The 22,242-nt window shown below is 39.6% G+C and overlaps 3 protein-coding genes across 3 annotated transcripts; all 3 read right to left on the bottom strand.

The window, feature by feature from the left end:
• Positions 1-5,391: 5,391 nt before the first annotated feature.
• On the bottom strand, positions 5,392-11,908 carry cunh1orf198 (chromosome unknown C1orf198 homolog). The gene is made up of 6 exons (XM_008289027.1): positions 11,579-11,908; positions 11,090-11,140; positions 10,852-10,977; positions 10,015-10,182; positions 9,061-9,414; positions 5,392-6,818 (listed from the first exon to the last, which is right to left on the bottom strand). The coding sequence occupies exons 1-6, from the start codon at positions 11,882-11,884 to the stop codon at positions 6,762-6,764; spliced, it is 1,062 nt and encodes a 353-aa protein (XP_008287249.1). The 5' UTR covers positions 11,885-11,908; the 3' UTR covers positions 5,392-6,761.
• Positions 11,909-16,092: 4,184 nt separating this feature from the next.
• On the bottom strand, positions 16,093-18,486 carry LOC103362622 (gap junction Cx32.2 protein-like). The gene is made up of 3 exons (XM_008289026.1): positions 18,464-18,486; positions 17,289-17,422; positions 16,093-16,808 (listed from the first exon to the last, which is right to left on the bottom strand). Exons 2-3 carry the CDS (start codon positions 17,415-17,417, stop codon positions 16,152-16,154), a joined length of 786 nt encoding a protein of 261 aa, XP_008287248.1. The 5' UTR covers positions 17,418-17,422; positions 18,464-18,486; the 3' UTR covers positions 16,093-16,151.
• A 1,135-nt stretch (positions 18,487-19,621) lies between these two features.
• On the bottom strand, positions 19,622-20,992 carry LOC103362621 (gap junction Cx32.2 protein). The gene has a single exon (XM_008289024.1). The coding sequence runs from the start codon at positions 20,990-20,992 to the stop codon at positions 20,132-20,134; it is 861 nt and encodes a 286-aa protein (XP_008287246.1). The 3' UTR covers positions 19,622-20,131.
• Positions 20,993-22,242: the final 1,250 nt, after the last annotated feature.

Raw genomic sequence — 22,242 nt, 5'->3', positions numbered from 1 at the left:
CACACTCCAAAAAAAGCATGTATCTCCTAATAAATACCAGCTGTTCTCAGCTAACAATGCAACTACATGTATGATTCCAATAGATTAACATGTTAGAGTTTCATCAGTCCGTACCGAATGTGTAATAAATGACCTACTTTGCACAGCTTTTTGGGCTCCAAATTCATCTCTTAAATCTCTAATCTGGAGATACAAGGTTTTCATACATTGAAGTCACTGTGAACAGTCATTATAGTCACAGTAAAGTATGTTATCCTAAGAGTCAGTGACGCACATATGTAAGAAAAATAATCTGGTCTTTCCATCAGTTGTCATGCAGCAGTATTGTTTGATATGCATGCTCAGCAACTGTTGTAAAAAAAAAAGTCTGTTTCGCTTTTAGTACTTTGTGTCCTTGTTGGTTTAAAGTAAGCAAAGGCAGTGTTAAGTGCTAAAACACAGTGTAACAGTAGCACATGTAGAGACGAGCCAAAATGTCAGCACTGCTAGTTACACAGTAACATGTATCAGTAGCCACATGAATGTCTCATATGATGAAAGTCCATTATTATGGTTTGTAGTTGTTTTTGTAACTTGGGGGTGTGAAGTAAAAGCTGGCAAGATATGAAGATGTTTACTTCTACCATTCCTCAAGCCCCCTCAGCAACTAGATAGCCTCCCATCTTTACAAGCCAGTTAGACGTTTACTGAACTGCTATGTTCCAACTGAGGAGCCAATAGCTGTCCAGAACTAAACTTTGGTGAGCATTCAAAATGAGCAGCTGCCTCACAGTCCACCAGGTATATTTACTCTTCAGAGCTGCTTCTGCTAACTCTGAAATGTCTCAGCCATGAACAAAGCTCACCAAACGTTCTGTTGTCGGCTGCAAGAGTGAACACAGGAGTCTTCATGCACTGCCAGCAACTGAGGAATGGATTATCCAGTGGATTACTTTTATTGTTGATGGCAATGTTCCCATAACAATAGGAAAATGTTAGTGGATTGTGTGGCTAATGAGGCTAATGTTGCCATTAGCTTTGATAGCATGGTCACAGGTCATAGTTATGTGGAAACTGTAAAGCTGAGGGACATTCAGAAATTGTGAGATCTTCAATTAAAAACCAATAAACATAGACTTTGTGGAGTTACTGCTGTGCTTCAGTCCAACGTAAACTCAGATGATGCTTTTTAAAGCTGTTTTCTTCTCTCCTGCTCTCTGTGCTCACATAGATTGTATTTGTTGCTGATTTTATAACCGCTATGTTGTTGGACAAGCCCACTTTACACATGAGTTAGCAATATTTCCATGCAAAATGATTCTGTAGAGAGAAAGTAAGAACAGAAAGTCCACATCTTGCACACTTAATTTATGTTTGTGTTATAACCGTTTTGCTTTACGCCGTCAATGACAGATGCAGAGAGAGTCGTCTTCTGAAGAAGCAGCAGCAGGTCAACTACATTTAAAGCTACAGACACTGAAACAGCCTGTTTGAAACAGAGCTAAAACCTAGAGTTATGCACTTATGGCAAAATGAACCATCTTTGCAGCATTTTGAGCTAAACTTTACTTTAATCAAGTAGCTAAAAAAAAGGGCCACAGTATGAGACCTTTAAAACTACTGGTGTTACCAGACCACATGAGGTCGAAACAACAAAACCCATGGGTGTTCAGAATGAACAAGTCTAACCTTTATGGATTAGCATCACAAATAGAAATATAAACAAAGACCACCTATATATATTTATACACACACACAACATTTTTGGTAAACGCAACATTTACAGTTGAAGTTTAATGAGAAGGCTTGATGTTTTATTATTTTAGAATTTTAGGCAAAAAACAAAATTTAAAGTTCACCATCCTGACACAAGTAAAGCACGACTGCCAGGCTTGCAGTGTATTTATATGGCTGAAAGTAACAGCTGCTTCATTTAAAATCAGCAGCTATAGGTGACAGTCTTATGGGATGCAGTCTAAGTAATATTGACATATATATGCCATTATCATATATGTTATATATATATATGCAGTGGGGCTAAATATCAGGCGTGTTTGCCAAGCTTTTATTGTGTAATTAAATAAACAGTGGTGAAAGAAATATGGGTTTGTGGATCTGTTCAGGAAATGATGACATAAAAAGAAAAGAGAAACCTTATGTAAGGGCTTGTGCATGCATGAGTGTGTCTGTGTGTGTGTGTCTTTGTTTGTGTGTGCGTGTCTTTGTCTGTATGTGTGTGTGTGTGTCAGACTGTAGCAGGAGGAATGCCAGTTAAAATGCCACAAGAATTCAGCAGAGTTTCCAGGGAAGCGACTGAGGCGAGGCTCTGGGTTCTGGAGACTGGGAGGAGCGGTGGCAGCTACTGGGACTGTGAGGTACAGATGTGTTTGAGGCTGCAGGACGACTGCACATACACAGCTGTTCCAGTAACAAGATGGATTCCAGAACTTTTTCCAGACCTCAGATTGGATTAAACAAGGGTATGGAAAAAAAATTACCCCTGGGAGTCTTTGTTTTGACCTTGGCATTTCTTATCATGGTGTTATGGAAACTAGTAAAATACAGCGAAGTCAATCCAACTAAGGAACTGCAGTCAAATGTACTGTTATGCTGTTGTAAAAAAATTGTCCATTTTTGTGATATTGCATATTTTGGGATTTTGAGTGGGTCAGTGGATAATAAAGGCAAGTTCAAGAGGTCACCTAAGGCTTTATGAAACTGTGATAGAATAGAATGTTTCACCCTTGGAACGAACTAAAATATAATGGTTAAAAAAATAAGATGTACATTAAGAAAGACATTTTAGATAAAAGCACCCTCTTAAAATCCCACCGTAACTGAAAAATATTCTCAACCATAAGACTACAGTGAATGAAATGAACCAAACTTGCAGTTTTGTGGTCATATAAAGAGAAGGACTGAGCTGCAGATGTTTCAGATACGGTTAACTTATCACAGATTCATCGTAACTCATCAGTGGAAAAACATTCGGATGACTAAATTTCCACATAACCATGACCACTCAGATGTAAACAATGCTTCAAAAACAGGGGAAACGTCGAGTATCTCTTACTGTCGGTTGAAGTCTTTTTACTTTGGAAAAAAAGGGATCTATGGTTTTCCTTTCACTTTAATAAAGTGCCTCATTAGTCTGCTGGACATACACTGGTACACAACAACAGTCCTGTCTCTGTTTCAGCTGTAAGTTGAATGCCGTGCAATGATTTTCATTTACCCAAACGTTTGCTGAAAAAAAAAGAATTTCAGCCAAACATTTGCTGAACACAAAGCAGCCATTCAGGGTCTGGAAGTGTTGGGTGGTGCTGCAGGGAGGCGGCCGGGCCGGACAGAGGTGCCTCAGTTCAGGGAGGGATGATGAACACTAATATACAGTACCATGAAGACCAGCGCTCCTGGATGATATATGTGGACATAAGCTGTTTATGGCCTGACTCCGACCAGTTTTAAGTCCGTAATCTACTGCATATAAAAGCTGTATAAAGCTGTTGTTTGTGGCCACATAGGAGCTGAGTGAAGCCTGATAAACCACCTCACGTGATTTCGCTTGAGTCGGTGTCGCTCCAGGCTAACAGCATAACACACATGAACCTCCAAACATACAAATGTGGATATCAAGTTGCATTTTGGGTAATTGAGACGCCAGGTCTTGACATGAAGAAGAATATGTGAAAAAGAATTAGGCTGCTTGGACAGTGTGCGAAAGAAGTGAGTACACCCCTGTGAAATATCATTTAAATGTCGAATGCATTACTTCTAAGTTGTACAGTTGGGTGTTTGTGCATATGTCAACAGTTTACATTTACTATGTTAAAAAATACAGGCCCCACAGTAGGAACTCAAGCCAACAAATGTCAGTAACCCTAACACATTATTGAGATTCAATTCATTATTATTTTTTTCAATACTTGGCACATCCATCTTTATTCTTGATGCAGACTTCATCCTCCTAAACATGGAGGATGCGAAAGTTTTCGAGATGTTCTGTCATTTATCAGTTTTTTTTTTTTCCACCTGCTTGTTGCTGGAGGGGTTGTGTTGCTCTATCTTTCCTCTTTAAAATACCCCAAATGTTCCACTGGATTTACGTCAAGCAACATACTTGACCAGGTCACAGTTTTCCCTTTTTTTCTTCTTTTGAAACTTGTGTCATTTTGGCAGGGTGCTTTAATTCAATTTCATGCTGGAATATTGCTCTTTTGCCAGGCTTCTGTAGACGGGGAGTCATGTTGTCAGCTAGGATTTGTTGTATCACTGGCAGGACTATGTATTCACTGTGGTAGTCCTGGTCAGGTTCATGCCAAACATGCTGGACTCCATCTGAGCCAATCAAATTTATCTGGGCCTTTTCCCTTTTTCCTTGGTCTGTAATGTCCTTTACACTGTCTGAGCTGTCACAGAAACTCTTATTTCATTTGATAACCCCTGGGCAATTCCGAACCTACAAATTGCACAATTACTGAGAGGTGCAACAACTTTGAATCATTTGAGTTTTGGGTGATATGTCACAGTTGTGGGCTTACTTCCGTTTTGTATTGTAGGCAGATTATGTTACCTTTGGACTAGAGGAAGCGGTTTTAAATCCTACTTAGAGCATTTATGTCAAGATATGCAGGCAGTTTCTTTTTTAAAATGAAGAAATAAGACAGTGACCCTTTGAGTTTACTGAACTTGAAAGATCACTTATAATTTTAGATATTTAATTCAATTAATGACTAGTCCGACTGACAAATGTTACGTTTCCCAGTTTGAAGAATCAGCTTCATTTCATATGCTGACTCATGCTTTGGCTGCAGCAGCCCTATGCCAACGTCACAACATACATTATGTATGAAACACAGCAAAGCTCTTGCTTCTTTAAATAAACACTGCAGAACGGCCTCTTTGCACCCGAGGGAGACAGCGGATTGAGGTCTTACAATTCTAAACTTTGCCAAAGTGTTGTTCTAACTGAACAGCGCAAAGTTTCCTTTGAGCACCGGACATCCTTCCCTTCTCCTTTCCTAAAGGACACTTTGGATCTGGTAGAAATTACAGCTGGAGGAATTGATGTCATTAGGTTGAGAGGGAGATCAATAAGAATGCAAACAATCTTGATGAAAGAAACAAGCCTGCAGCAAAAACTTTGGGTTAATAGTACAAATTTTGACTTCTTTCCATCAGACTTTCTCCTGTGATGAAATCAAATCCACCACGAGCTGATGTGGCATTTGCAACCATAACAGACAGTGGAGCAGTAATGCCCTCTTTTTCTCTAAACAGAAACTTAGTGTATTAGCACGGCTTTCCTTAAGTTAGGAAAATTTGTGGATGCAGCAGACAACATAAAAGAAATGGAAAACAGCACCTATACAAAGGAATGCAGTTTATGACCAAAAAGCTTGGAAAGAAAAAGACAAGTAACAGGTTTAATTTATTTACTTCCTTCCAATCTGTGACCTCAAAATGCAAGAGTGCAATACACAGGTATAGCAGAAGATACAATCAGCGGATATATAGAAAATTCAGTAAAATAGTACTCTAGTCGTATACTAGACTTTAGGTCTGACACAAGTGCTACCAACCACTACACACCTGCCCGTTTAGCTACAACACAGCGTTTGAGTGTCTTTACCGATGCGCACTAGCTTTGTTCGGCGCTAGTTTGAGGTCAAAGGTGAAAGGGGTGATACAGTGAGGAAGTGTTGGCAAGGAGCTAAAACCATACAGGACATCTGTAACAGGTTCCCACGGCAGCCCGGACATACAGCCCATGAATTTTCCAAGACTAAGTGTATGTACTTCCATGGCTGTTATTCCCTCCTGTTGTTTTTTTTTTTTTCAAATGGCAAAGAGAACAGTTTGGTTTTCACTTGGCTGAAACCAATAAACTAGTTCCGTGAATTTATAAAAGTTGGAAAAACATTCTGCAATAATTCAGCGAAGTCATATAATAGTAAAATTCCACGATTTCCACTTCCCAACATCATAATTCCATGATATCCCAGGAATTCCATGACCAGCAGGAACACTGTCTGTAAGTAATTGCACTATGTGGGCCGGGACTGCAGCACTGAGCACTACTTCAACTCTAATAGAATATATATCGTAAGTATAAATAAAAGCAGAGCAAAAAAAAATCTTCATAACAAACAATACAACTTAAAAAAAAAAAAAATGGACAAGGGTGTTAGTGTTTGAAATCGTAACATGCTTGTGGTACAAATCTGCTCTTTGCTAGATTAGTGTCTAAGAGCTACGTGTGAATGCAGCCAAGTCACTGTGCATTCTCACTGCAGGCAACACAATCATCATGGTACCCTAATTAGCAGGGATAAGTGGCCAATGTGCACAGTGGTTTACAAAAAAAAAAGGTGGCCACAAATAGAACATTTTGCTACGACTGAACAATAAAAGCCACTGGATCTAGTTTATTCCCCTACTAATTACAATAGTTTTCTGCGTACCATAGCTCTTCATAGCAAGTGTAAAATCAGGAGGGGTTTGGCAAAAAGTTCAAAAGATTCGATCCTAGTCTGAAAGGAAAAGGGTGCACTTCTATTCAAGGAAAAAAAAAAGAAAACCCAAAAAACACCAGCACACAGGCGGTGAGATAATGTCTTAACAAGCCACTGAAGATGATTACAAGAACATAACGTGGTCGTTTTAAAGGATGGTGTCTCTTAAATCTAGACGTGGACGTCTGTAGTCATGGCAGTGTGGTCCTTCTTCAAAGTGATGATGAGGATGACTCATTCAGAACGGTGGCTGCTCTCGGTTGTGGCTTACCAGTTGTCTAGGAAATCGAATCCAGTCTTCAGGATGTTGCTGCTCGTGTTAAACTGAAAAGGAGAGAAAGAGGAAGACGGTGTTGAACACTGTCAGGGGCAGCAGATGTTGTACAGTGACGGGCTATTTATAACTGGTACTTGAAGACTTTTTTTTGTATTCTTGATACAGGACTTACACCATTCTTTATACGATGGATTTATCGGATTATGTTAATTGTATGGATTATTAACGTGATACCTGCCACCCCCCTCCATTGTTTGTGAGTATTTACTTGACTTGTGGGAAGGCTTTTGCACCCAACGTGTTTGTTGAGGTTCAGGTGAAATGTGGAATGTTTACACATTTGATTTGGCTTGTTTGGACTCATGTGAAAACTGTAAATCATACTTCAGTGCAGACTAAACACCCGGAAAGAGACTGAAAAGGTTGGTTTGGTTTTGTAGGCAACCGGACTGTGGTGAGGTTTGTTGGTGGCATGAAATGAAAACACATCAACCACAGGACTCTCTGACAGGTCATGTGTTATTTCAGCAAGAATTAAATAACCCAAGATATATCAAATCCACCTTCTGATTTTAAAGGATTGAAAAAAAAATCTGCATGTTTAAAATATATGTCGTTACTTTAACTCATTCAGTAACCATGGTAACATGTATGTCTACAGTGTGTAAATGTTGGGATTTTCCTGACCAGTTTAAAAGTGAATAGAGGTGAGTAAAGTTGGAGCCACTGATTCTGGCATTTGTAACAGCCAGCTCACTTGCATAGTGGTACATTGTACAAGAGATGCACTAGAAATTCATCTGCTCTCCCAGAAATAACACTTTTGTCCTCTTTTACTGAGAAATTTAAGGTAACTGTGTCAGAAGAGGACATAGTGAGTAAGACCAGTCAGTGTCTCAAAGAAGAACAAAGAAGAATTCAAACCAGAAACACATGTGAGGTGAACACAGCCCATCACCAGCCTCAGCTCTCATGTGGTATTTGTGTCGATGCCAAAGACCCAGCACTTAGTTACTTGGAACACATGACGTCAGCTTTCCTGCAACCTCTAAGCCTCACCATGCAGCCACCTATGATGTAGTCCTTAACCGTCTGAGCTCCAAACTGTTTCTGGGTGTTATTTGCTCCTGTCACATTTTTATTCACTGTGGGTTCATATCTCATGACAAATTAAAGTTCTGCACCTTTATAGAAACAGCACAACCATGGCTAATGACAAACTCAAAAATCATTCTGCATTTATTCTACTGCTCAACTATGTTTTCTCTCTCCGGTCGTCTCCTCTCTGCTCTGTGTAAACATAGTCTCACTTGGAAAGCTCATTCTGTAGAATATACTGGTCTGGCTTGCTTGTATTTCTTGAAAACAATCTCAGCCGTCTGGAGTGGCGCTAAGCAAAGGATGCAGCTTCGCTGTTCCCTCAAAATAGTGCCGGGTGGAATTGTTTTGGTGGAACATTTGCATGCAGAGAGGCAAGCACTGTGATTGAAATAGATAATACACAAAAAGAGGAAAAACACAAGCAGGGTTGCCTTTCTGCATGATCCAAATGGTCTACAATACTTTACATTTTCAGTGTGGAAGGTTGCTGCCTGAAAGTTGTTGTTCTTGTTTCCCATAGCAAAGAAAACGATAACATAGAGATAACAGTAGGGAAGAACAGAGCTGTCTGAAATGAGCAGCCAAAGGCAGGCTTACACCTGCATTATACATCTGATGAGTCAGACTAGTGTAAACACAGTCTGTAGCTCACACGAAAAGTTAAGTGTCACCCAAAATATTATGTCAGTCGATGCTGCAAAGCACTGCACAAGCTGCTGTCAGTATGTGAGTTTGATTTCCCTACATGTAACACTGGCTCTACAGAATGACAGTTACCTGCCAGTCGATATTATGCAATACTTACAGCTTTTGATTACTTTATATAAAGGCAGTGCGATTAAGAAATGCACCAAACCTAAAATATAACTATTTTTTAGTCTATTCTTGACATAACAAATGAAACCATGGATGTGGCTGAGACCTTTAGAAAGCCTGAACTGGGTCAAGAACCAGTGCTGTTGTGGGCATATATTAATCGTGAGCTAACAAATATTAAGAACACAATTTTAAAGCATGTTGCATTTCTAGTCACGCCATGATCCAATATGTCACAGAAAGGATTTGAATTAGCAGGCCTTTGACAATCTCTGCAGGTATATGGTATGGGATTTGAATTAATCACTGTTAGATTTCACAGCATGAGACGGTGCTCATATCACTGTGTAAATGGTCTGACTCCAAGCTCACCTGAGAAAAGGTGGGGCTGTTGTTGGATGAACCCTCTTCCTGCTTCTCTTTCTCCACGTTGGCAGAGAGGTTGGAAGGCTTGGACATCAGGCTGGAGGAGAACATCTCATCCAGGGTGTTGCTGACCGACGGCAGGGTGCTCTGAGATCTCTCCCAGCCCGCAACTGAAGAAGAGACGCTGACGGGTGGGGGTGGGTTCGGCGAGATGGAGATGGATGCCGGCGTCGCGCTAACAGCGGCTGGGATAGGAGGCTGTGGAGCAGGGGGCTTGGGTGCTCTTTGCTTGGTGGACCTGGCAGGAGGTGGAGGATGGGACTCCGGTGCCTCAGGTTCCTTGGAGGAGACCGAGGACTCCTGGAGAAAAATAATACAATTTTGTTGGCATTTTTAGTTTGATTGATGAGTTTAAAGTTACAAAAACAACCCTTGATGATGTTCAGAACAAACAATGACAAAGACACACATTTGTTGTAGTTTTATTTCTGCTTCTTGTATGAGGCTGGAAAGCTTTGTTGGCCAATGAGACTGTGTCGTCTTACGCCATGATAATATTAAAAGTGCAGAAAAGTAGAAAAGAAATAAGAGGAAAGTAGAACATTTAGAAACAAACCAGACATCTTTGTTTGCCTTTTTTTTCAAACTGCAAACTGGCTACATTCGCCATCTGCTTCTCTGACACTCATGGAGGCTTCACAGATGCCAGTTATCTCAGCTTCAGGCAACACTCTATTTCAGGATACACTGTGCGATAATGTAATATGTTGGGGTGGGAACTTGCTTTCCATCTGTTGTTTGTTCGAAATTATACCGACCAGAACTGTGATGTCTTTTGCCTCCGCATTCAACAGCAACCAACTAATAGCAACAACACCGTCTGGAGGCTGTTTCTACAATCGGAAATGACACCAAATGGTAATTAATAAGCGTAACGTGATGGTACTTTTTAGTGCTTACTTGTCGGAGATAGGAGGGAAGAGATTTCTCTCCTTTTTCTAGGGATTTGATCTGGCTGGGTGTCAGGGACTGGAAGTCAGCTTGCTCTCCCTCCAGCCTGGACCTCTCAGCGCTGATCTTCCAGAAAGACGACTCCTCCTCTGGCCGCCGTCCCTCGCTGACAGACACCTTGACAATCACACAACACTTAATTACCTTCTCCTAATACATACTGCTTCAGAATGTAAGAAAAGTAAAGATAGAAAGTACTGAGTGAGCCATTAAGTCTGGAAACACATACATCTAACAAGTATTTGGGGAGGAGCAGGGTTTTGTTATGAGAAAAAAATTGATCACAGACAAAGTCTATTTGGATTTAGTATTTCACATGAGACTGAAAAAGAATACCACATCTTCCTAAATATATAAAACAAATCAGCAAATGAGGGTTCTTAAATTTGCTTTGTTGCTTATAAAAAATCAGTGAACAGAAACTTTTGTTTTGACTAAAACACACAGCATTATTCATCTGGCTTCCATTAACGTACTGTTTAAAAACACACTGACATATCTGGCCATCAAAAAAAGGCAGCATCCACAAGATTACATGAAGTAGGTGACCCATATTTCTTCACTGTGATGTAAGTCCATCCCAGAGGCTCAAAGTTACCCAACAATGTTCTGTTATCAGTCCAAAGCTTGTTCCTCATAACAAGCTCCTATTATGTTTGAATCAGTCCTACTCAACTCTGCATCAGTCAGACTTTAAACTACAAATCCATTAACATACTGGATGAGTATTTTTTTCCCCACGTGAACCACTCACAGTCACCTCTGCACACTGAAGCCTTGTCATACCTTGGTTCCTGGTGTACTTTTGCCAAGCTGGCTGGAATGAGGAACCTTTGCAGCCTTCGAGTCGGCCTGTGAGACAGAGATCCCCTGGTCTGCAGAGCCTGATGTCAAGCTGAACTCCATCTGACTCTGAAAAAGATGATTCAAGTCAACAACAGTATGTAGACTGACCTCTGATTATAGATATTTTAGGGGCAACACAAACAAACAGAGTCATGACCTGAATGTATCATGTTTTTACCTTGGTCTCCCATGAGAAGGGCGCAGAGTGCTCATCTTGCCAGGTAATATCCTAAACAGACAAACGCATGTCGTAGTTACACACATACTGTACTCAGGACCTCAGATAAAATGTATGAGTATTTTTTAGTAAGTAAATAAACATGATAGTCTATTTTTAGTGCAAAATCACATGACGTCAATGTCTAACAAACGTCTAAACTAGCAAAATGCAGAAAGAAAGACATGAACCATCAGATATATACTCTATAAAGCTAATGTTTATATATATTATGGACAAATAATATTCTATTACAAATCTATTAACCTGAATTCTACTCATACATATATCATTTGTTGCTAGGTTACATACCAAATAGCAGCTGTGACGTTTACCAACATATTTTAGCGGCTACGTGGCTAATGTTAGCAACCATGACAGTACAGGCTATACTGCCCTCTAAACACAATAAAAAGCGAATAACAATCAACGCTGGTGTGGTCTAAGTACCTCTTCGCCGAAATGAACTATCTTCTGACCCGTCTGAATGAGCAGTTTGGGGTAACAGACCACTTCATCACGGTCTACTCTGTGCATAGCGTATCGGGCTCGGATATGAGGGTCCATCATCCAGTTGTCGATGGCGTTGTCTTGCTCTTGCGGCGTCATTTTCTCCCAGGACGAGCCGTGGTTGGCTTTGATTTTCTCCCGCTCCTGCATTATTTTCTTGGCCATGGAGTTGATGGAGGAGAAGTATTCGAACTTCTTTTCCTCCATCCTGTGGCCATCGAGCCCCACCATGGTTGCGGCGGCCATCTTTAACTGCTGCCAGCTGTTGTTATTGTGACAAAAAGGAAGCTGGTGCTCGGTGTGTGGGTGGTGGGCGGGGCCGCGCCGGTCTGTGTGTGCTCGGCGCCATCTTGTGGTGTCTTTTATTACAAGATTTTTTTTTCTTTTTTTTTTTCGTGGAACCATGCCTTGACTCCTTATACTGCACCACAGGTTGGTACTGATAAAAAAACAATATTTTAATTGTTAGACTGTATCTGTTGGTTTATTTCACCTCTCTTTGTCCGCCTCTCTGGGTTTTAAACTCGTCAATAACTGAAAATAGCCCCAATTTGTGCCCCTCTTGTGTTAGCCATGTAGCTAACCATAGTTTTTGCTAAAAATAAATTACGCAAGGATGTTAGAAAAACCCACAGAACACCTACCGTTGTTCTGAAAGTATTTCTTGAACGCTCCTGTTTCTAACGATATGGATAAAAAGATTTGACATGCATTCATTTATATATAAAAAATACTGCTTGCGTATTCAGGTACTTGTTGGCTTCCTTTTGGTGTGACCTTAATCTTTTCTTTAACAGAAAATTGGATTTCCTTGTCACACTTAATATTCAGCATATTTTATTTGGAATGTTTAATGTTCAAATTCCTAAAAAAAAAGGTATGTTATTAACTTTCTTATCTTGCTTGATAAATTACATATACATACCAGTAAATTTGCGAAACAGAAACCCAATTCTGTTGTGTTCAACTCTTAGCCTTATGGGAGCAATATGATTTGTAATTTTCTTTTTGTCATTCCTTTACTTGTGATCTTTTACTGTCTCTCTTCTCAAGCACATTTTGATTATTGTTGTACATTATTTTTATGTGGATAAAGTTTATTAAAAAAAAAAAAAAAAAAAGACCTGTTGGCTGCCATCCTTGTTGTAAAATAACTATTTGTGTCACCTAGTTAATGGAGTACTTATTCATCCAAATGGTTCTAAGAGAATTGTGGAGGCACTTTCAGAAGTACAGTCAGGACAAGCTTCTGTCAAAGGTTAGCTCTGTGACCTTAATGTATGCTAATAGGTGAGGGACACAGCTGGATCAGACATTGTGAGCCAGTAGGATGACCGATCCACTTCTGGCGTCCATCAAAGGTTCTCTGTGCATCTTTCAGAACCACTGGATGTCACTTGAGCACCTGCATCACAGAGCAAAACAGACGGGCATGTGGATGGACCCATGGACGGAGCAGACCTGTAAACAGAGACACAAAGACTGAAGCCGAACAGACAAAAGCAGAGAAGGAGAAGCAGAGGTGAGCCTCAAAACAGCAGTAGGGACTCTCACACTGAGCTGAAATGAAACTGCACATAAAGTAGGTCCATAACAATAAAATTCTTTGCTTTTTCATTTTTTTTTAGAGGTTTTTGGGGTCCCCTTCTAATTTGCTGTACTGCATTGTCCCTTTCGCAATGCAGTGCAGGAGGCTGTTCAGAGAACAGTGTTGTACTTTCCATGAGACGCTAGGGCCCGCTAGGGTCTGAGTGATGTAAATTTTGTTGTGATAGTCTATGCGACCATCTAGAGACATTTACGTGCAGCACAAAACTGGAAAAGTAGTACTGAAGCAACAGTGACATGTTCATGGTGTCCACAGTTGTCTGTATAAGTGAGAGTATTATCAAGGTTTCAGTCTGTTTATAAGTGCGAGGAGGGCCGACAGTTTCAAAAGAAGGGACTCAGATGCTCTAATGTGCACTGATATGTGTGGCTGTACCAGCTGCCAAAACATAGAACACAGAATTGCAATGCACACAGAGAGAGTGTGACTTCATTCTCTTCAAAGGAGGCCATCACTCCACTTTATCTTTTCAAAGCAGATAATTGTTTACTGCTATATTAATGCTTTAAATGCAAATTAACAGAAATCTCTAGTATGGGCAATCCCTGAGAAATTGCTGGTGTGATTGCTGAAAGAGGCTGCAGCCACTAGACACTGTACAGTTATGCACATGTACAGGAGGAACCGGTATCAAGCCTACAACCTTAAGATTAAAGGACAGCCCTTTTAAGCCAACGGAGCCACAACCAGCACAAGATGGCCATAGTGTTTCATTATGTTTCTCCATTGCTGATGTAAAGCTGAAGTACCAGCAGAAGGCGCTTAAGGACCGCAAATGAGTGCCACAGAACTTTCTTGCTTTGTTATTTGATCAGTTTAATTCAGATAAAATTTAAAACAGTATTTGATTACTCTTAAGAAAGTTCATGTAGAGACACAAAGCACATCGACTGGATACAGATTTCTTACTGACACTTGCAGTGAGTATGAACTCAACATTGTAATGGCAGCCATTAAGCACCAACCTCACACAGCTGTGTGAGTCACGCAGTCTCATTAAAGGGTCATTCTAACAGCACTTTTGCTAGCGTCTGGACTCAAGCACAGAACCCTCTGCATTCTTGAAATGACACCTCAGATGTAATAACACTGCCCACTGAGCTGTAACCACAGACTGCTAAACATAAAAACTCCACTTTAGTTAAAGAGAGACTGCATTTATATTAAGCTCAATGTTTTGTAGCTGTGGGTTTGGTATTTTTAGTCGGAGTTTCAGTTGCTGATACTGAAACTATACAGCATGTTTTTACACCCCCAAAAATGAAGGTAGATATTGCAAGTTGCATAACTGAGAGACTGGAGGGAAAGTCAGACTGTAGCTTTTATTGCAGAGAATGAGAGCTCAGCAGTGAGTGTACCATCAGTTAAGGTTTAAATTAAAAATACAAAATAATTACTTAAGTTAGATATTAACATTATGGGGAGGAAAAGACCCTTGTGATTACATTTTAATGCCAATTATGTGCTTATGGAGACAAATTTCTGTGTGTTTGAGCTGTTAAGAAGTTTTTTTCTGGTCCCCAACAACCACTGTTCCATTCTGGAGCTGGTCAAAAAAAAAATCCAGAAAAAGTTGCAAAACCCTTTTATTCTGAGGGCGAATATGCCCAAAAGTAAACCATTTTAGCAAATGGAAAATCATGCAGTGAACATCAAGGCCATGGGGGTATTTTAAGTGTATATGGGGTCTATAGTTGCATGCATGTCTCAACTCTCCGCAATCACACTTAGGACTGAAGATTCATGTTTGCAGCAGTCTTACTGATCGTGGATGAGTGTAAAGACAACAATAACGAGACAAACAGAGATGTGGTAGCTCTAAACTGCAAACATGGTTTAATAAACATACATGTTTTTGCAATGAATTTCTGAAGTTTACAATCCGGTGCAAACACAAAGCAGTAGTTATATTAACATAAAAACATAAATAAGCAAATTCCTTCTAGTTGACATATTTACACGTCCAAAAATCACGCCTGTAAAATTATCAATATCCATCCATCTATTATCTATACACCGCGTAATCCTCACTGGGGTTGCCGCGGGGGGCTGGAGCCTATCCCAGCTGACTTAGGGTGAAGGCAGGGGACACCGTGGACAGGTCACCAGTCTATCACAGGGCTACACTTAGAGACAGACAACCAAGCACACTCACATTCACACCTACGGACAATTTAGAATCACCAACATGTTTTTGGACTGTGTGGGAGGAACCTGGAGAACCTGGAGAACCTGGAGAGAACCCACACTGCACGGGGAGAACATACAAACTCCACGCAAAAAGACCCCAGGTGTCCTCACCGGGACGCAAACCGGCAACCTTCTTGCTGCGAGGCAATGGGGCTGACCACTGAGCCACCTTGCAGCCCAAATGATCAATATATCAAAAACAAACAAGCAAAAACAAAAAAGACATTGTAGAGTAGAACACGAACAGCACTTACAAACCAAAAAGCTTGGAGCGCTACAATGGCTATTAGCCAATTCAAACTGGATCACAGTCAAAAATATTTGCTATATGTCAAGTTATATCGTCAGTTCCCTTTGACATTCAGGTCACAGCAGATTGATGTCAAGTTTTACGCCACAATTATCAACCTGCCACTTGAGGGAACCAGTGTTCAAAACTGGCTCATGTAGTCGTACATACAAAACACAAAGCAAGAAACAAAATACAACTACAAAAACATACATTTGTCCTTAACACTTCGACTATTTGTAAATATATTACATCCAAATGTGGATAATTTAGGAAATTATAAGCATCTTATGAATAAGTAACTCTTGGCGTAATTTTACAAATGTGTACCATGGGCTCGTTCAGATTTACCCCTTTTTTGTTTACCTTCTTGTTTGTTAACAATGTGACTTCAAATTTTGCACATTGGACCGGAATGGAATTCCTCAGGCTATGCTGTGACTGGCATCATGGAGGCCATACTTCTCATTTTTCACCATGCTGTCACCGTTAATACGGGGGTGAATGGCAATAGCAGGCACTACTGTTTTAGACTTTCGTCTGGATGAGCGACAAAATGCCAGGTAGAAGATTTCTGCCACGTTGAGGACCAGAGAGATGCAGGACATAACCAGCATGAAGATGATGAAGATGGTTTTCTCAGTGGGTCGAGACATGTAGCACTCTACGGTGAAGGGACATGGGGCTCGGGAGCAGACGATTCTTGGGTCCATGACAAAGCCGTACAGGTAATACTGCCCCACAATGAATGCTATCTCCACAACGATTCTGAAAAATATGGAGGTCATGTAGTTTCCCAGCAGATTGCCTTTAATTTTGACATGGCCTTTCTCGTCAGTATATTTGGGATATTTGCTGATTTCGCTCTGGGAGTGTGTCTGGATATATTCTCTCAGCTTGTTCTCTTTGTGGATGACATGAATGACATGACCAAGGTAGATCAGCGTTGGCGTTGACACAAAGATAATCTGGAGGACCCAGAATCGAATGTGTGAGATTGGGAAGGCATGATCGTAGCAGACGTTCTTGCAACCAGGCTGTTTGGTGTTACAAATCATATTGGACTGTTCATCACCCCAAACCTGAAGGGATGAGAAATTGTTGTTATCATCAGAGCATTACAACAAATGGAGTTACTTTGATGAAGAGGTGTTATGTTTAGTTTATGCAGCAGCATGAATCTATATCGAGGTGTACTGAAGTATGTCTGTGTGAAAGTGTGAAACAACTAAATCATTATATATATGCGTGTGTGTGTGTGTGTGTACATCCTGCCGATGCAACCCAGAAAATTGGTGCACCGAGTGATGGATAAGCAGTTCTTATGTTAGGATGTCAAAGGGAAAGATTTTCAATAATTTGAAAGGTTCAGTACAATCATAGTAAATAATAATGGGATGATTAGTTGTCACATTGTATACACTATTACCAGAACAACATCTAAATTCTGGACCACAAGATGGTGTTGTTTCATCTGAAAGGCCTAAACTCACAAAATGACTCGAGTGGTGCATGAGTTGTGGTTAATGCTGCATAAAATAAACTGTGAAAAAGTAGAAAACCTTTTCTGCTCCAGCTCCGAGCACCATGATCCTGAAGATAAAAAGCACGCTGAGCCAGACCTTCCCAACAACAGTGGAGTGGGACTGGACCTTATTCAGCAAGGAGGACAGAAAACCCCAGTCTCCCATGGTTTCTGAAAGCAAATGGATATTTATTTTTTTTTTTACTTATATATAAGGCGCGGAAAAAAACCCCAAGCATATCTTATATCTTATCAATGTATGAACAACATGCAAAGTGAACTATGATTTTGTTGATCTGCAAATTTAAGACTCGAGGTTCGGACAAAATCACATTTTGTTTCTTATTTAGCTGTTACAAATGTTATCTTATTCACTATTTTCAGTTATTCATGTAAGCAGTGATCAAGGGGAAGCAAAACCCCAAATTTTTAATCGCGCTTGTCTTCAAAGTTAGCTATTGTCTGTGAAGTCTTAAGGAGGTTAAATTGTAATAACAAATATAGCAAAATAGTAGCAGCAACCTGGTGTCGCGTTTTAGGAGATCAGTAGTGAATGAGTCTCTTTTAATTCACTGCATATATCATTTATTTTTTTTAAAAATTGATTAATTAATTAATACATTTCATTTTAAAAATTAATATTATAGGTTTTATTATTTGTTATACCTGATGAACATGAATTGAAAAACACATTAACTACAGAAAATCTCTTGTTTCAGAGAGACACAATCAAGTGTTTTGAACCCCCTGATCTGTGTAATGCTCATAATGTGAAGCTATAAAGTCTCTGTGTTTGTTTAAATATTAGATAGAAGATGAATTTACATTCAGCACATGTTTGTATGTGCCTTTCAATATATTTTTGCTATGTGGTGAACAGCACCTTAGTTTGTTTACAGTATATCATGACCATACATCCCGGCATCATTTATTCCCATAAATTGTATGTAATACAGATGTTTATTTTCACAGTTTATTTGTCTGTACTCTTGCTTTGCTAACACACACATGCTGCAACATTTAAAATAGTCTATTAAGCTAGATATGTAAATATGCTCTCTATAAATTTATAAGTGCCTGCACCTTTGAGGCTAAGATTCCAGCATTAATACAATAAAATAAATTTAATGTAAGATGTAATTAATTAATCATTACAATTATTGTGCAGTAAAAACAACCAACATTTTTTAAGAAAGCCATTGCTTAGCTTACCTTTGAATCCAAAGTTCCTCTTCGAGACAAACAGACCGATCTCACCCGTTGAGTAAGTGAATGACAGAGAGCCTGGTGCGCCCAACTACAACTGTCTTTGATACCTTGAACTTTAGATTACATGGAAATTGTGCAACACTGCGAGCTGTCACGTTGTCATGACATCTGGAAATGATAAATCTCAAGTGGGCAAATTTGGGCTGAGCACTGAAAAGATTGTACGGGTTAATCATTGGCAGCATTTTCGACCACAATTCTCATGTTCATGATTAGTCTGCAGATGTTTTATGTTATTATTCTTTATTACCACCTTGTGATAAGTCAGAAACTACGCCCACTTTTTCATCTTTGTTTCATAGATATTTGTCAGTTATGTATCTACAACTTTTTATTATTTTTAGTGAAATAATAACAGAGTCAGGGAGTAAAGGGCATGGGCACAGTAGCATGAACCCCTGTGCTGAAATGCTTTTCAGCACAATACAATAGCACTGCAGTACCTCGTGAGGATTGAACAACCACGTTCATTTAAGACTGTGTCAACAAAAAGTCAGAACAAACTGAGCAAATCTCGTATTGTATGCTTTACAAAAGTACTTTTGTTGAATAGAAATATGTTGAGCAGGCCCTGCAGTTCTTATAGGTGTTATACATCCACTCAATATGTAACACTTTGTTTTCGTTCGTTTCTTAGATTGTTCCACTGATGTGAATGTCCTTCAAACTATTCTTAAATGTCTGATATCTGTTAATCTATCAGCCAAGTTATAGCAAGCCTGCAGTATTATAATCTTGAGTAATTAGTCAGTCACTAGAAAATTTACTGCCAACATTTTTAATAATTAATTAGTTATTTCTAAGCAACAATGGAAAGTTTTAGCTTCTCAAATAGTAATATTTTAGATCAGACAGATATGGAAACATCACTATGGACATTGGGAACTGAGATGGAGCTGATGAAGGAGAACTTGGTCATTTATAGACCAAATCATCATTTATTGTAGTAAATAGTCAGTAGGCTCAACAGTTATGAAAATTATCATTATTTGCAGCTTAAAGAATAAGTGAAAATGATATATTTTGAATGTAAGCTGTTTGATTGTGAAGAAAAAAGTGTAAACCTGTCATCTAAAGTTAACAGACTGATGAAGCAACATATTTTTGCCAACTTTAATCATTTATTAAAAACAATACAGCATACAAAACTGTCTGATCTACCCACATCAGTAGAAATAGACTTTTTACAACAATCACCTCATTGTTCAGTCGTACAATTATTTCAAGTCCTAGATAATGAACATGACAATAACTTAAAGAACACATTCAATGAAAGGGCATAAACACAATTCTGTTTTCCCAGAGATTTACAAGTGGGCATCTATAATATAAATACATCATCAGTATTGCACACTTTAATAGAGATTTTCCATTTAAAAATACAAACTGTAAGTACAAGCCCATCAATCTTTCACTGTATTGCCATTTTATGAAGACTTTTCTTTGCTCATAACATTGTTACACAATGACAAAGCTGTTCTTTTATGTTCTGACATGACGTGCGCTCCACCTTAGAACAGATCTTTAGTCTCTCAGATGTATGTATGAACAAGGAAACATGGGAAGAAAATCTGAAATACAAAAATACATTTAACTGGACACGAGTAGTATTTAATGACCACTCAGTAGTCGTTTCTCCTCTTTGGCTCCATCCAGGCTTCCACCGATACTGTGCCTGGTTTCGAGGTCCATGTTCATCTTGTTCTGCTTGAGTGCTTCTTCTGAAGTTGGCCACCTGGGTCCTGACAGGCCGGCAGGGTTTTCTGGAGAAGTAATTGGGTGGGCGTAAGACCTGGACTTACATCTGACCTTGGTGCAGATCAGGTAGAACATCTCAAGGAGGTTGAGGAACAGAGAAATGCAGGCCACCACCAGCATGAAGATAATGAAGATGGTTTTCTCTGTGGGCCGAGACATGTAGCACTCCACAGTGAAGGGACATGGCTTCTTGGAGCAGGGGAACATGGGAACCATGACGAAGCCATACAAGTAGTACTGTCCAACTATGAAGGCGGCCTCAATGATGATCTTGGCCACGATCTGAGTCAGGTAACTCCCCAGCAGGTTCCCCTTGATCGTCACCTTTCCCTTTTCGTCTGTGTATTTGGGCATTTTGATCATTTGGGACCCACCAGGGCTGGAAATCTTCTCCCTCAGCTTGTTCTCCTTGTGGATGATGTGCATGGCATGGCCCAGGTAGACCAATGTTGGTGTAGAGACGAAGATGATCTGGAGGACCCAAAAGCGAATGTGCGAGATGGGGAAGGTCCAATCGTAGCAGACGTTCTCACAACCAGGTTGCTGAGTGTTACATATGAAACCCGACTGTTCGTCGCCCCAGACGCTCTCAGCACCTGCACCCAGAACCATGATCCTGAACAGGAAGAGGACGCTCATCCAGATCTTCCCAATCACAGTGGAGTGGGACTGGACTTTTTCCAGCAAGGAGGACAGGAATCCCCAGTCTCCCATCTTTGTTTATGATGATCAGTTACTAATCTATGATGGAAGAAAAGAAGAAAAGAGGAAAGAGTCATATTATCAAATAGAACAAACTCCTAATTTTGTTTGCAGTGACTCTAAACCACACCTTATTAACTGAAACATTAACCACAACTTAATATTCAATCAATACACTGCTGGTGAAAGAAAAAAGCTCACTGTTCTCTAAATAAATATTATTTTCTATTCTTGAACTTGGTTGCTAGGGATAGAAGAAGACATCCTATTCTCCTGAACCTTGAGCTTTTTGGTAAATATTTTCTCAAATAATGACTAATCAGAATTTTGAACGGAGGACTCAATGGCATCATAAAATTGACACGTCGTAAAAGAAGGTTGGCATTGAGATAGCACTATGAAAGAAGAGATGAAATCGTTAAAAAAAGAAGAAATCATCACAGAGTGTAACTGTATGACTGAAAGCATACTTTAAACATATAAAAAGGTGATGTGTGGACAAAACTGGCTACGATAATATATTAAAACATCTGATGTGCCTATTACAAATGAAAAACTACCACTGAAAAGTTAACTAGAAATCAATCAAATTCTTTCAAAAAACATTTTAAAAAAACTTATTAAAAAGAACAAAATTGTAATATTTGACCCTATATTTCAATCTGTTTAACAAATTTTAATTCACAAAATAATCGGTTGCCGTAGCAGAGAAGAGAGAGCTTTGCATCTTACCTGCTGACCCGGTCAGAAAGAACTGTGCGTGGTAGGAACAGATCAGTGACTATACTCGGACCTTGGAGTTGTGCGCTACGTTACAACTGATGAGGTTAGTTGCGCAACACACATCTGGCTTAACTGTCACGTTGTGCCCGTCAGCAAATGAAGATCAGGGGTACAAGTGTGTAATAATTGACAGGTGTCCTGTGCAGAGGTGAAGCTCTGTTGCTGTTGGATGCCACTTGAAAATAAATAGGAAAGGTGTGGTAATCAGTAAGACAAGGATGACGAAAGGTACTGCCTTTATTTCCAAGTTATGCATATATTCGTCACTGTGTAAAAGGAGAACGTAGATAACCTTCAGCCCGATGCTTATTCATTTACTCTTCGCTGTGACTCACAAGAATATTCACAGTCTTCGAACCCATATCCTCAAGGATCACATCCAATAATCCAAAACCACCATATGTGGCTCAGTCTGTGGGTTTCAGGCATTGTTTAGATGTTTTACTGAAATCAACATTTTTACTTTTTCTTTTTAAAGG

The sequence above is a fragment of the Stegastes partitus genome, unplaced genomic scaffold, assembly GCF_000690725.1.
Source record: "Stegastes partitus isolate 25-593 unplaced genomic scaffold, Stegastes_partitus-1.0.2 Scaffold589, whole genome shotgun sequence".
Classification (NCBI taxonomy): Eukaryota; Metazoa; Chordata; class Actinopteri; family Pomacentridae; genus Stegastes; species Stegastes partitus.
Note: the sequence above shows the minus strand (reverse complement) of the source record. Positions and strands in the feature narration are given on the sequence as shown.

What these genes read in the sequence shown, in the direction of transcription:
- LOC103362622 (XM_008289026.1), bottom strand. Translation starts at nt 17,417, where the DNA reads ATGGGAGACTGGGGTTTTCTGTCCTCCTTGCTGAATAAGGTCCAGTCC. An exon ending in TCGGAGCTGGAGCAGAAAAG is followed by an intron (nt 16,809 to 17,288) that starts GTTTTCTACTTT and finishes TCATCCCTTCAG; the next exon opens with GTTTGGGGTGATGAACAGTC.
- LOC103362621 (XM_008289024.1), bottom strand. Translation starts at nt 20,992, where the DNA reads ATGGGAGACTGGGGATTCCTGTCCTCCTTGCTGGAAAAAGTCCAGTCC.
- cunh1orf198 (XM_008289027.1), bottom strand. Translation starts at nt 11,884, where the DNA reads ATGGCCGCCGCAACCATGGTGGGGCTCGATGGCCACAGGATGGAGGAA. An exon ending in CCTTCTCATGGGAGACCAAG is followed by an intron (nt 10,978 to 11,089) that starts GTAAAAACATGA and finishes CATCTTTTTCAG; the next exon opens with AGTCAGATGGAGTTCAGCTT. An exon ending in AAAGTACACCAGGAACCAAG is followed by an intron (nt 10,183 to 10,851) that starts GTATGACAAGGC and finishes GTGATTGTCAAG; the next exon opens with GTGTCTGTCAGCGAGGGACG.